At 50.0% G+C, this 11,683-nt stretch overlaps 2 protein-coding genes across 3 annotated transcripts; both read left to right on the top strand.

The window, feature by feature from the left end:
* The first annotated feature begins 1 nt into the window (after window position 1).
* uqcc3 (ubiquinol-cytochrome c reductase complex assembly factor 3) lies at window positions 2-3,098 on the top strand. Its single transcript, XM_080183714.1, has 2 exons — window positions 2-138; window positions 2,784-3,098. The coding sequence occupies exons 1-2, from the start codon at window positions 25-27 to the stop codon at window positions 2,928-2,930; spliced, it is 261 nt and encodes an 86-aa protein (XP_080039840.1). The 5' UTR covers window positions 2-24; the 3' UTR covers window positions 2,931-3,098.
* On the top strand, window positions 2,862-8,412 carry LOC145339291 (uncharacterized). 2 transcript variants are annotated; one of them, XM_080183713.1, is made up of 2 exons: window positions 2,862-2,970; window positions 6,475-8,412. In XM_080183713.1, the coding sequence occupies exons 1-2, from the start codon at window positions 2,949-2,951 to the stop codon at window positions 8,196-8,198; spliced, it is 1,746 nt and encodes a 581-aa protein (XP_080039839.1). In that variant the 5' UTR covers window positions 2,862-2,948; the 3' UTR covers window positions 8,199-8,412. The 2 variants fall into 2 exon arrangements, with proteins under 2 accessions (XP_080039839.1, XP_080039838.1); XM_080183712.1 differs by lacking the exon at window positions 2,862-2,970 and adding an exon at window positions 3,190-3,508.
* Window positions 8,413-11,683: the final 3,271 nt, after the last annotated feature.

Raw genomic sequence — 11,683 nt, forward strand, 5'->3', positions numbered from 1 at the left:
GCACTCGGGCCTGCTGCTGCTGCGATGAGGAGCCGGGGCCTTGCGTCGGGGATCTGGACGCTGCTGGCGGCGAGTGCGGCCGCGGTTTGCTGGCTGCTGGCCGGGCCCAGCGAGCGGCGGAGCCGGGAGATCGCCCAGGTGAGGGACGGGGAGAGGGGAAGGGTCTCCCGGTGGGGACGGGGGGGTCTGTCTCTCTCTCTCGGGGGAGTTTCTCCCTCTCCCCGGAGTAGCGGTCTCCTCGGGCTGGGGGGGTATCCCCGGGGTCTCTCTCCCTCTCCCCAGGGTGGGGGTCTCTCTCTCTCCCCGGGGTGGGGGTCTCTCTCTCTCTCTCCCTCCCTCTCCCCGGGGTGGGAGTCTCTCTCCCTCTCCCCAGGGTGGGAGTCTCTTTCCCGGGGTGGGGGTCTCTTTCCCTCTCCCTGGGGTGGGGGTCTCTTTCCCTCTCCCCGGGGTGGGAGTCTCTCTCCCTCTCCCCGTGTTGGGAGTCTCTTTCCCTCTCCCTGGGGTGGGAGTCTCTTTCCCTCTCCCCGGGGTGGGGGTCTCTTTCCCTCTCCCTGGGGTGGGAGTCTCTTTCCCTCTCCCCGGGGTGGGGGTCTCTTTCCCTCTCCCTGGGGTGGGAGTCTCTTTCCCTCTCCCCAGGGTGGGAGTCTCTCTCCCTCTCCCCGTGTTGGGAGTCTCTTTCCCTCTCCCCGTGTTGGGAGTCTCTTTCCCTCTCCCCGGGGTGGGAGTCTCTTTCCCTCTCCCCGGGGTGGGGGTCTCCCTCTCTCTCTCTCTGTGGGCTGAGGCGGGTCTGAAGAATCCGGATTGTTCTGGAACGTCCCAGATTTGAATTTTTTGACAGTTTATTTTAACGGTTCTGAGTTGGACCTTTCCCCTCAGTTCCCAAACCCACCCAATAAAACCCCCCAATAAAACCTTCAAAAACCTCATAAACCCCCATTAAAATCTCTCATATCTCATAACCCCCCCCCCCAGACTCATTAAATATCTCAAACAGCTTATAAAAGCCCCCAAAACTCACCCAGACTCATTAAACACCTCAAATACCTCATAAAACGTCAGAAAGACTTCATAACCCCTCACAAACCCTCCATAAAACCCACCCAGACCTTCATTAACTTCAAATATTGTACCCACCCTCATTAAAAATCTCAAATACCCTTATAACCTCATAAAACTCACCCAGACCCTCATTTAAAACCTCAAGTACCTTATAAACCCTCATAAAACCCACCCTCACCCTGATTAGAAACCTCAATTACCTCATAAACCCTCAAAAATCCCACCCTCACCCTCATTAAAAATCTCAAATACCCTTATAACCTCATAAAACCCACCCAGACCCTCATTTAAAACCTCAAATACCTCATAAAACCCACCCTCACTCTGATTAGAAACCTCAAATACCTCATAACCCCTCAAAAATCCCACTCTCACACTCATTAAAAACCTCACATATCTCAAACCTCCATAAAACCCACCCAGACCCTCATTAACCTCAAATACCTCATAAACTCTCATTAATCTCAAATACCTCATTAACCCTCCATAAAACCCACCCAGACCATCATTAGAAACCTCAAATACCTCAAACCTCCATAAAACCCACCCAGACCCTCGTTAATCTCAAATACCTCATAAAACCCACCCAGACCATCATTAGAAACCTCAAATACCTCAAACCTCCATAAAACCCACCCAGACCCTCGTTAATCTCAAATACCTCATAAAACCCACCTAGACCATCATTGAAAACCTCAAGGACCTCATAAACTCTCATAAAACCCCAATAAACCCACCCTCACCCTCACTAAAAACTTAAATACCTCATAAACCCTCATAAATACCTCATAAAGCCCACCCAGACCCTATTAAGAACTTCAAATACCTCATAAACACTCATAAATCCCAACCTGACCCTCATTAAAAGCCTCAAATATATCATAAACCCATAAAACCCAACCAGATCCTCATTAAGAAACTCATAAACCCCTATAAATCCTCCATTAAACCCCCATTAAAAACCTCTAATACCTCATAAATTCTCATTAAACACCTCTAATATCCCTATAAACCCTCCATAACACCCTCAACCTCATTAAAAACCTCAAGTACCTCATAAATAACCCATAAACCCCCTACAAATCAAAGAAAACCCCGGACCACCCTCCCGTGCCCATAAAACCCACCCCAAACTCTCATCAATCAAATAAAAAGTAACCCCCCCTCCCCTCCCAGACCGCTGGGTGCTCCGGTTTCCTCCCACACTCCAGAAATGTACAGGTTGAGGTAACGGGTGGAACTTGAGACGGGAAATGATGAGATTATCCAATCTGGACCCAGGAAAAATAGACTGGAATGGTTCATGGAAGCAAGGAGTTATGGGGGGGGGGGTGCTGAGGAATTTCAAGAATTTGAGCGTAGGAATCACTGAAGATTGGTGGATAGGTAGAAAATTCTGTCAAGTAGTCAAAGGGAGATGGATGGGAGTTACGTCCCTGTTGTCTAAAGTTCCGTTTTGTGCCCCATCTGAAGAAACTGTTCCGTTCCCGACATCAATCTCAGGAAGGTGATATCAGGAAGATGAGGTTGGACACCCTTGTCTGTCTAGCGCACAAGAAACAATACTTTGTGTACCGATACACGCGACAGTACCAAATCAAATCCAACCGTATTTTCTTGAGGATGGAAGAAGATAGGTGATCTTGTGGCCCTCAGTGTGTTAATGTTGTGTGTCCTACGTTGTATGCTTGTGACCCAGTCTTTCCTCTCCGTTTCTTGCCCAGCATCTGCCCGAATCGAACAAAGCGCACCTGGAGGCAACTCGGCAGAGAAACACTTTGGTGATGAGAGTCATCGAGGAATCGGCACTAAGCGAGAAGAATATAGCTCAGACGAAAGACTGGAACAATCCTTCCAGGTCAGATCCCTGAACAAGAGGCTTCCCGGTGATGGACGCACGAGACGCCAAAGGTAGTTTGACTCTCAACGATTCACAGATCTTTCCAATGTCGCACCTAACACACAGGAGAATCCGTCATCGGAAATGTAATTATTGGAACTTCCTGCGCATTTAAGTAAAGATTTAACAGTGAACAGTTTCTAACCATCTTGTTCTCTTGAAGTTGAATGGAGGGGGGGTGGGATTGGCAGCTTCCCGCACCGTTCCCCTCTCCTGCTGCCCCATCACCTCTTGCCCCATATTGTCCCAGACGTGGGGCACAGTGGTGCTGCCTGGACAGACAGCGCTCTTGTCACCTCGCCTGGGCAGTAGTAGGGCCCTGCTTACCCTGGGACGCCCATTCCAGACCCTCTGAGGGCAGCGAGCGGCAATGGCTCTGACCAACCCCCCCCCGCCACCCCAGTCACAATGCTTCACCGTGGTGTCACATGGTAACAGCAGCGTTCCAGAACCATCCTTGTGGGCGACTCGAGGGACCAGCCTCTCTGAGATGAAGAATGCAACTAAAGGGAGAACCTGCGCTGCCGGCAGTTTATTTCCACCCCCACGGTAAGGAGTGTCCGCGGTTATCAAAGCCCACACGTTGTCCCCACCTCTTCTCTGTTTAAGCTTAATTATTCAGCTACTGGTGTCAAATATTTTACATTGCAGGGCTGAGACAACCCGGATGTTACGCTGGGTGCTAAACTGCACTGCAGTCTGTATGCAAATCCCATATTCATGGGGTTAGAACATGGAACAGTGCTGTGCTGGCCTTTCTGTGAAACCAACCTAAAGCCCATCTAACCTACACCAGTCCAATATCATCCATATCTTTATCCAGTGACCATTTAAATGCCCTTAATGTTGGCGAGTCCACCACTGTTCCAGGCAGGGCATTCCACGCTCTCTGAATGAAGAACCTTACCTCTGACATCTGTCCTATATCTCAATTTAAAGCTATGTCCCCTCCTGCTAGCCATCAGCATCCCAGGAAAAATCTGTCCGCCCTATCCCCATTTGTGGTTAAGCACAACCAGATTCGCACAGGCTAAAATGAGAAGTGGGATTTATTTATACTTAAAAGATTACACTGAATAAAGAGCCACATGTTGACTATCTGGTGCAGGCAGAACTCTGCGTCCTCCAGCTACTTAGTCCCTGCCTGATATGTGAGCTTGTAGTGCTTTTTAAACCCTTGTGAAACCCAGCAAAAAGTTTTAACAACATATAGACTCATTTGTTTATGGGTATAAATAAATCCCACTTCTCATTTTAGCCTGTGTGAATCTGGTTGTGTTTAACCACATGTGAGGATAGGGTGGACAGTCTTTCCTGGGATGGAGATGTCTAGCAGGAGGGGACATAGCTTTAAATTGAGGGGTGATAGACATAGGACAGATGTCAGAGGTAGGTTCTTTACTCAGAGAGCGTGGAATGCCCTGCCTGCAACAGTAGTGGACAGGGTTTCTCTGTTCTCAGCAAACTTGGAGTACAATGTTAGCAAGTGTGAGGTTATCCACTTTGGCAGAAATAATAGTAGGAGGGATTACTATTTAAAGGGCGAAAAGCTGCAGCATGCTATGGTGCAGAGGGACCTGGGGGTCCTTGTGCATGAGTCGCAAAAACCCAGTCTGCAGGTGCAGCAGGTGATCAAGAAGGCGAATGGGATGCTGGCCTTTATAGCGAGGGGGATAGAATATAAAAGCAGGGAGGTCTTGCTGCAACTGTACAGGGCACTGGTGAGGCCGCAGCTGGGGTACTGTGTGCAGTTTTGGTCGCCGCACTTGCGCAAGGATATTTTGGCCTTGGGGGGAGTGCAGAGGAGGTTCACTCGGCTGATACCGGAGATGAGGGGGTTGGACTATGAATAGAGACTAAATAGACTGGGTCTGTACTCGTTGGAGTTTAGAAGGATGAGGGGGGATCTTATAGAGACGTATAAGATAATGAAGGGGATGGATAGGGTAGAGAGATTCTTCCCGCTTAGAAAGGACAGCAGGACTAGAGGGCACAGCCTGAAGATAAGGGGGGGGGGAGCAGTTTAGATCGGAGTTGAGGAGGAACTTCTTCACTCAAAGGGTGGTGAATCTCTGGAATTCTCTGCCCGTTGAAGTGGTGGAGGCTGCCTCGCTGAATATATTTAAGTCACGGGTAGATAGGTTTCTGATCGATAAGGGAATTAAGGGGAGAAAGCGGGAAAGTGGAACTGATCCACTTCAGATCAGCCATGATCTTATTGAATGGCGGGGCAGGCTCGAAGGGCTAGATGGCCCTTCTCCTGCTCCTATTTCTTATGTAGGATTAACGTAAGATCAACAAAATATTTCTCTGAGATTTGAGCAGGATATCACGCGAGAGAAAGTGCGTGGAATGTAAGGCAGAAAAGTAGCCCCATAAATCATGGGCAAAGATACAGCCAGAATCATCCTTCTCACAACACATTCCCACCAACACAAACCCTCCCTGGTATTTCTCACACTCAGAACAGACGTCGATGAATGAGCAGAGCCTTACTTTCTCAGCCATCCCCAACTGCTCAATGTCTGGGCCTTCCAGTTAAGACATTCCCTTTTGACGGTGATGTGGTGACTTATTGCCCCTTCCCAACCACACCGTCAGTGGATCTTCTCAGGAATCCAGTGGCGGGATCCCCAAACCATGGCCTCAGTACCTCTAAGCTCAGACTTGCTCATCGCACCTGGTAGATAACTAGTGATCCCTGTTGGTAAACCTGCATCCAAGGGCATGAGGAGGTTTGCATTGGCTGAATGGGTAAAGTTTTTAACAATTTGTTCAGTATCTCTGGCTGAGCAGCATTTATTGCCCATTCCTGAGGGCATTTAAGAGTCACCCACACACACATTGCTGTGGTTCTGGACTCACGTGTAGGCCAGACTGGGTAAGGATGGCAGATTTCCTTCCCTAAAGAACATTAGTGAACCAGATGGGTTTTTACAACAATGGACGATGAACGTAGAACCCTACAGGGCAGAAACAGGCCCTTCGGCCCATCGAGTCTGCACCGACCACAATCCCACCCACCCAGGCCCTATCCCCATACACTCCCCACTAATCCCTGTAACCTACACACTCCAGGACACTAAGGGGCAGTTTTAGCGTGGCCAATCGACCTAACCCGCACATCTTTCGGACTGTGGGAGGAAACTGGAGGAAAACCCACGCAGACACGGGGAGAATGTGCAGACTCCACACAGACAGTGACCCGAGCCGGGAATCGAACCCGGGCCCCTGGAGCTGTGAAGCAGCAGTGCTAACCCGCTGTGCTACCGTGCCGTACTGTACTGTGAATGGTTTCATGGTCATCAGTAGATTCTTAATTCGAGATTTTTATGGAATTCAAATTTCACCATGGTGGGATTTGAACCCGGGTCCCCAGAGCATTACCCGGGGTCCAGCATTACCCTGGGTCTCTGAATTATTAGTCCAGCAACAACACCACTGTCTCCCCTTAAGTTAAGTGGGGGTCATTGGCTTTTTCTCAATTCAAATACTTCTTCCCCTGCCTCCTGCAGATTTGTTATTGTTTGTAGTCACCATTATGACCTGTCTCCTGATCATTCAAACCCTGCCGTGTGTCACTATGAAGAGGAAACTACAAAGGGACAAGCCTGATCGTGCAAGGGCTTTCTCTGCCCAACCTCGCTCCCCATACCTCGCTTCCAGTTTGGCGGAATCCAGTTGGCGTTCACCGTTCTCTAATCCTCGGGCCAGGAGTGGCGGCTATCCGACTGCCAGGATCCAGGCATCCATCAAGGGACAACCCGCAACCCTCTCATCCCCCCGTCTCGCACTGGCCATGGAGGTGACTGAGTACCGAGTCCCCCAAACTCCAGTCCAACCCAATGAGAAATCATTCCAGACGTGTGGTACAAAACACTCCCTCCAGCTGCCCTCAGCCTCCTACCTGTCCGACCTAAGCACCATTCTCAGCCTGGGTCATCCTAAAGAACAGAGACAAGAGCCCACCTATAGACCTGTAGACTCCAGCAGAGAGGACGGTGAATATTTAGAGAAGAACAAAGTTCCTCATAGTCTCCTGGAACCAGGATCCAATTCAGGTTCTTTCGCTACGCTCAGCGTCAACTCATTGTCTTTGGATCTGGTTAACCCCATCGCCATGACCTCGCCAGCACCTCACCATTTAGCTCAGACACCAGGAACGTGGGTTCTGGTAGCTGGGGAGAGCCAACCGTCCCACCGTCCGCCAAATTTCTGTGGTTGCCTACAGGGCAAATCGCCAAAACCACGGTCAAGCCTCAAAGGCTCAACTGTTCAGAATGGCGAGGCGTCAGTGGCAACTTTCAACCCAAGTGTCACCGTTGCTTCAGTGGATCAGTCAAAGGCTGGAGGTTACTCCGCAGTGATGAGGTCAACCGTACGAGCGAGTGACCAGAATAGACCGTGTCCCAAAGGGGCAGAAGGTGGCGATGGCCCCTTCACCGTTTCGCACCTCGTTGACGCCTCACACTTTGGAAGCCCAGGAGCCAGCGTAAGCAAAGACCATTCCACGGAGCAGATACCGAGCCTCATACCGATACCCACACGTTGTCAAAGCCCCAGACTACTCCCGGCATCTGTCTCAAAGTTACACGGCAAATCAGAACCGTTCTTTGCAGATGCAACCCATGTGAGAGCTCCAAAGTGCGATGAGTTTGTGGAGATACCACTCGATGAAGTATTCCCTCCAAATCCCAGAGCAATTCCTGAGAGCAAGGCATGGCTGGGAATCTCGGAGCCACTGAGAGAGCTCTGGACCAAGATTCTTCCGTCTTCCATCTTTAACTGTTTCCACATCCCAGCGGCCGAAAAGCTCCGAGCTCCGGCGGGGAAGAACCTGACCGCGGATTCTAGCAACACCCTGAGTGTCAGAGTTGCATCGGACGCTCCAGGCTCGGGGACGGGGCTGGACGCGGGTCACGTCTGGGGGAAGATCCTGAACGTTTCCAGGGCCGGCCACGAGCCGTTACCCTGGGGAGAAACTTTCGCCGACCTGCTGTTCCAAGAAATTTTTAAACCACCCGAAATTCAACGCGACCATCCCTTCTCCAGCAGGGGAGCAGAGAGGGTTAGGCAGAATGAGTTTCAGCTAACAGCACTGAGTATGTCAATGACTTGTAAAGACCAAGAGCATACCAGAAGCCCAGTTCCTACCAGCAGGGAGGTGTCTGTGTCCGTTCCTTGTCAACCTAACAGAGCTGAACAATCTATTCAAAATTCTCATTGTGAGACCTCCTAGGCAGAAGGCCAGTGTGGTTGGAAATGAGTCCTTTTATTGCCTTGTCTGTATGGTTCTCAGCTTCCATGAATGTTCTTCAAATCTTCTTTTAACTGTTGTAGAGTTTCCACCCCTCCCCCACCCCGCCTCTCCACCTTATCTATCTTCCCATCCCTCCAGCAGAATCTGATCGATTGGAAACTACAGAAAACTAAATTAAATAATCTTCTTTTCACTGCCTTCTTGTGGATGAGTTTGGGACCTCGGACAGAGAGCGAGCTTGAGGGTCAACTGAAGGTCTGTAAATCGGGCAGAGGATGGAGTGGAGGAGGAGGAGAAGGGGGCGAGTGAGTGAGTGGGCAAGAGGTGAGGGTCAGGAAGGGGAGTGGAACAAGCAGTGACAAAACTGGAGTTACTGGCCTCCCAGTTGGGCTTTGATTGGGGCCCAAATGGGTTTGGTTTCAAATTGCGAAAGTCATCCTGTTACTGTTCAGCTCTTTGCGTCTCTAATACTCTACAACATTTCTGTCAGGTGGGCCTTTACAGAGAATAGAACCATAGAAAATTACAGCTCAGAAATAGGCCTTTTGGCCCTTCTTGTCTGTGCTGAACCATTTTTCTGCCTTGTCCCACTGACCCTGCACTTGGACCATATCCCTCCACACCCCTCTCATCCATCAACCCGTCCAAGTTTTTCTTAAATGTTAAAAGTGACCCCGCATTTATCCGGCAACTCATTCCACACTCCCACCACTCTCTGCGTGAAGAAGCCCCCCCCCCCCTAATATTCCCTTTAAACTTGTCTCCTTTCACCCTTAACCCATGCCCTCTGGGTTTTTTTTCCCTCCTAGCCTCAGTGGAAAAAGCCTGCTTGCATTCACTCTGTCTACACCCATCAAAATCTTATCCACCTCTATCAGATCTCCCCCTCGTTCTCCAGGGAATAAAGTCCTAACCTATTCAATCTCTCTCAGCTTCTCAAGTCCCGGCAACATCCTTGTGAACCTTCTCTGCACTCTTTCAACCTTATCTACATCCTTCCTGTAACCAGGTGACCAAAACTGTACACAATACTCTAAATTCAGCCTCACCAATGCCTTATGTAACCCTACCATAACACTCCAACTTTTATACTCGAAAATTGAGTATAAGTTGAGACTTTCTACAGCGACTTTGCAGGCGGTGAGCTTCAGACGTCAACCATTCTCTGAATTAAAGTATCTTTCTCCGAATCACTTTAAATCTATGTCCCTCCTAATCACTGAGCTCCCTGTTAAAGTAAAAGGCCCTTCCCATCCCTTCCTTCACACGTCTCAATCAAATCTCAACCTCCTCTGTTCAAAGGGGAACAACCCCAGCCTCTCCAATCTTTCCAATCCTGGCGACATCCTCCTCAATCTCCCCTGTCCCCTCTCTAATGCAATTCCTCATCCCTTCTGGAGTGAATGGATGAACTGCGCACATTCCCCAAGTTGTGGCCCAGTTAAGGCTTTATATAGTTTCAGTATGCCCTCCCTGATCTATGTCTCGTCTATTAAACGAAAGGATTCTGTGTGCTTTGGGCGGCACAGTGGGTTAGCACCGCTGCCTCACAGCGCCGGGGACCCGGGTTCGATTCCCGGCTCGGGCCGCTGTCAGTGCGGAGCCTGCACATTCTCCCCGTGTCTGCGTGGGTTTCCCCCCCGCAGTCCAAAGATTAGGTTGATTGGCCGTGCTAAAATTGCCCCTTAGTGTCCTGAGATGTGTAGGTTAGAGGGATTAGCGGGTAAAATATGTGGGGGTATGGGGCAGGGCCTGGGTGGGATTGTGGTCGGTGCTGACTCGATGGGCCGAATGGCCTCTTCCCGTACTGTTGGGTTTCTATGACCCGAGTTGGGAATCGAACCCGGGTCCTTGGCACTGTGAGGCAGCAGTGCTATCCCACTGTGCCACTGTGCCACCCAAATCTGTTTGTGTGTCCGTCTGTAACATCAGTACAGAAAGTATTTGCGATTCAAATTATTTATTCCTAACCACAAAAGACTTTTGCAACTAACTTCCTCGATTTGCAAAGGACAGAACTTTCCGTGTGGGATATGTTTGGTTATTCATTCTGTGCAGAATCCTTTCTCATACTTTCAGTAAAACTATTGATGCGATTTGTTTAATCCATTGACCCAATGTCTGAGAAACTGGGTGATCCTCTCTGGGGGTGCGGATATCGTGGTGGGTTGGATAAAAGAAAGCTGTTTAACATTATCAAAAAACACCACAGATTTAATTAGCACGTGCAATCTCACCGTTATTTAATTGTTTTTAACAAATTAACTGCTGCACTTCTTTCTCGTTGGAGTTTAGAAGGATGAGGGGGGATCTTATAGAGACGTGTAAGATAATGAAGGGGATGGATAGGGTAGAGGTAGAGAGATTCTTCCCGCTTAGAAAGGACAGCAGGACTAGAGGGCACAGCCTCAAGATAAAGGGGGGCGGTTTAGAACGGAGTTGAGGAGGAACTTCTTCACTCAAAGGGTGGTGAATCTCTGGAACTCTCTGCCCGTTGAAGTGGTGGGGGCTACCTCGCTGAATATATTTAAGTCACGGGTAGATAGGTTTCTGATCGATAAGGGAATTAAGGGGAGAAAGCGGGTAAGTGGAACTGATCCACTTCAGATCAGCCATGATCTTATTGAATGGCGGGGCAGGCTCGAGGGGCTAGACGGCCTACTCCTGCTCCTATTTCTTACGTTCTGACGATGATATGTTTTGTCTGCAAAGGATGTGTGGATCAGTTTAAATAATCCAGCAGCAAGTAACGTGAGCTTAAAATCGAGGAGAATATTTATTTGTTCTCACACTCGGACCCTGAACTAACACAGCGTCACACACTCAGCCACACACACACACACAGATGATGGGCTGGATACAGAAGATAACACTGCAGGTGCTGGAATCCTGGAAAATCTCAGCAGGTCTGGCAGCATCTGCGGAGAGAGAGAGTAGGGGCCAAGTTTCGAGTCTGAATGACCCTTCGTCAGCTCCACAGTAAGGATGCGATTTTACAGATTATAGTCTCTGATTTACAATCTGTAGTGTCCCACTGGGGTAGACCTATAGCTTCCTGAGTGTATAACGTAAAGAACCCAGCAAAAACAACCAAAGGACGCTGGCAGCCAGAGGGCGCAATTGCACATGCGCCTGTTCTCCCATACACTATGTACAAGAGTACAAGGCACGTTGGGAGATTGTCTCCCACTCCCTGGACATCACCTCTCCTATGGCCCCCCCCCCCCACCCCCCCCCACACCCAGTCGTCCCTCCGATCTCAGCCCAGCCCTCTCCCCCCAGATCGTGGCCCCCACTCCCCAATTTCTCACCCCCCCCCACCAGCTGATCACTGCCCCTGCATACCTGATTGCTGCCCCTGTTTACCCACCCACCTTGGCCGATCGCTGCCCCTGTTCACCCGCAACCCCCCCCCCCACCGCCCCCCGGGTCGGTCACCGCCCCCGTTCATCCCCCCCCCCCCC

Source organism: Carcharhinus amblyrhynchos, unplaced genomic scaffold (genome assembly GCF_965287045.1).
Source record: "Carcharhinus amblyrhynchos unplaced genomic scaffold, sCarAmb.v2.hapA scaffold_384, whole genome shotgun sequence".
In the NCBI taxonomy this organism is placed as follows: domain Eukaryota; kingdom Metazoa; phylum Chordata; class Chondrichthyes; order Carcharhiniformes; family Carcharhinidae; genus Carcharhinus; species Carcharhinus amblyrhynchos.

What these genes read in the sequence shown, in the direction of transcription:
- uqcc3 (XM_080183714.1), top strand. Translation starts at nt 25, where the DNA reads ATGAGGAGCCGGGGCCTTGCGTCGGGGATCTGGACGCTGCTGGCGGCG. An exon ending in GGAGCCGGGAGATCGCCCAG is followed by an intron (nt 139 to 2,783) that starts GTGAGGGACGGG and finishes TTTCTTGCCCAG; the next exon opens with CATCTGCCCGAATCGAACAA.
- LOC145339291 (XM_080183712.1), top strand. Translation starts at nt 3,457, where the DNA reads ATGCAACTAAAGGGAGAACCTGCGCTGCCGGCAGTTTATTTCCACCCC. An exon ending in AGTTTATTTCCACCCCCACG is followed by an intron (nt 3,509 to 6,474) that starts GTAAGGAGTGTC and finishes TGCCTCCTGCAG; the next exon opens with ATTTGTTATTGTTTGTAGTC.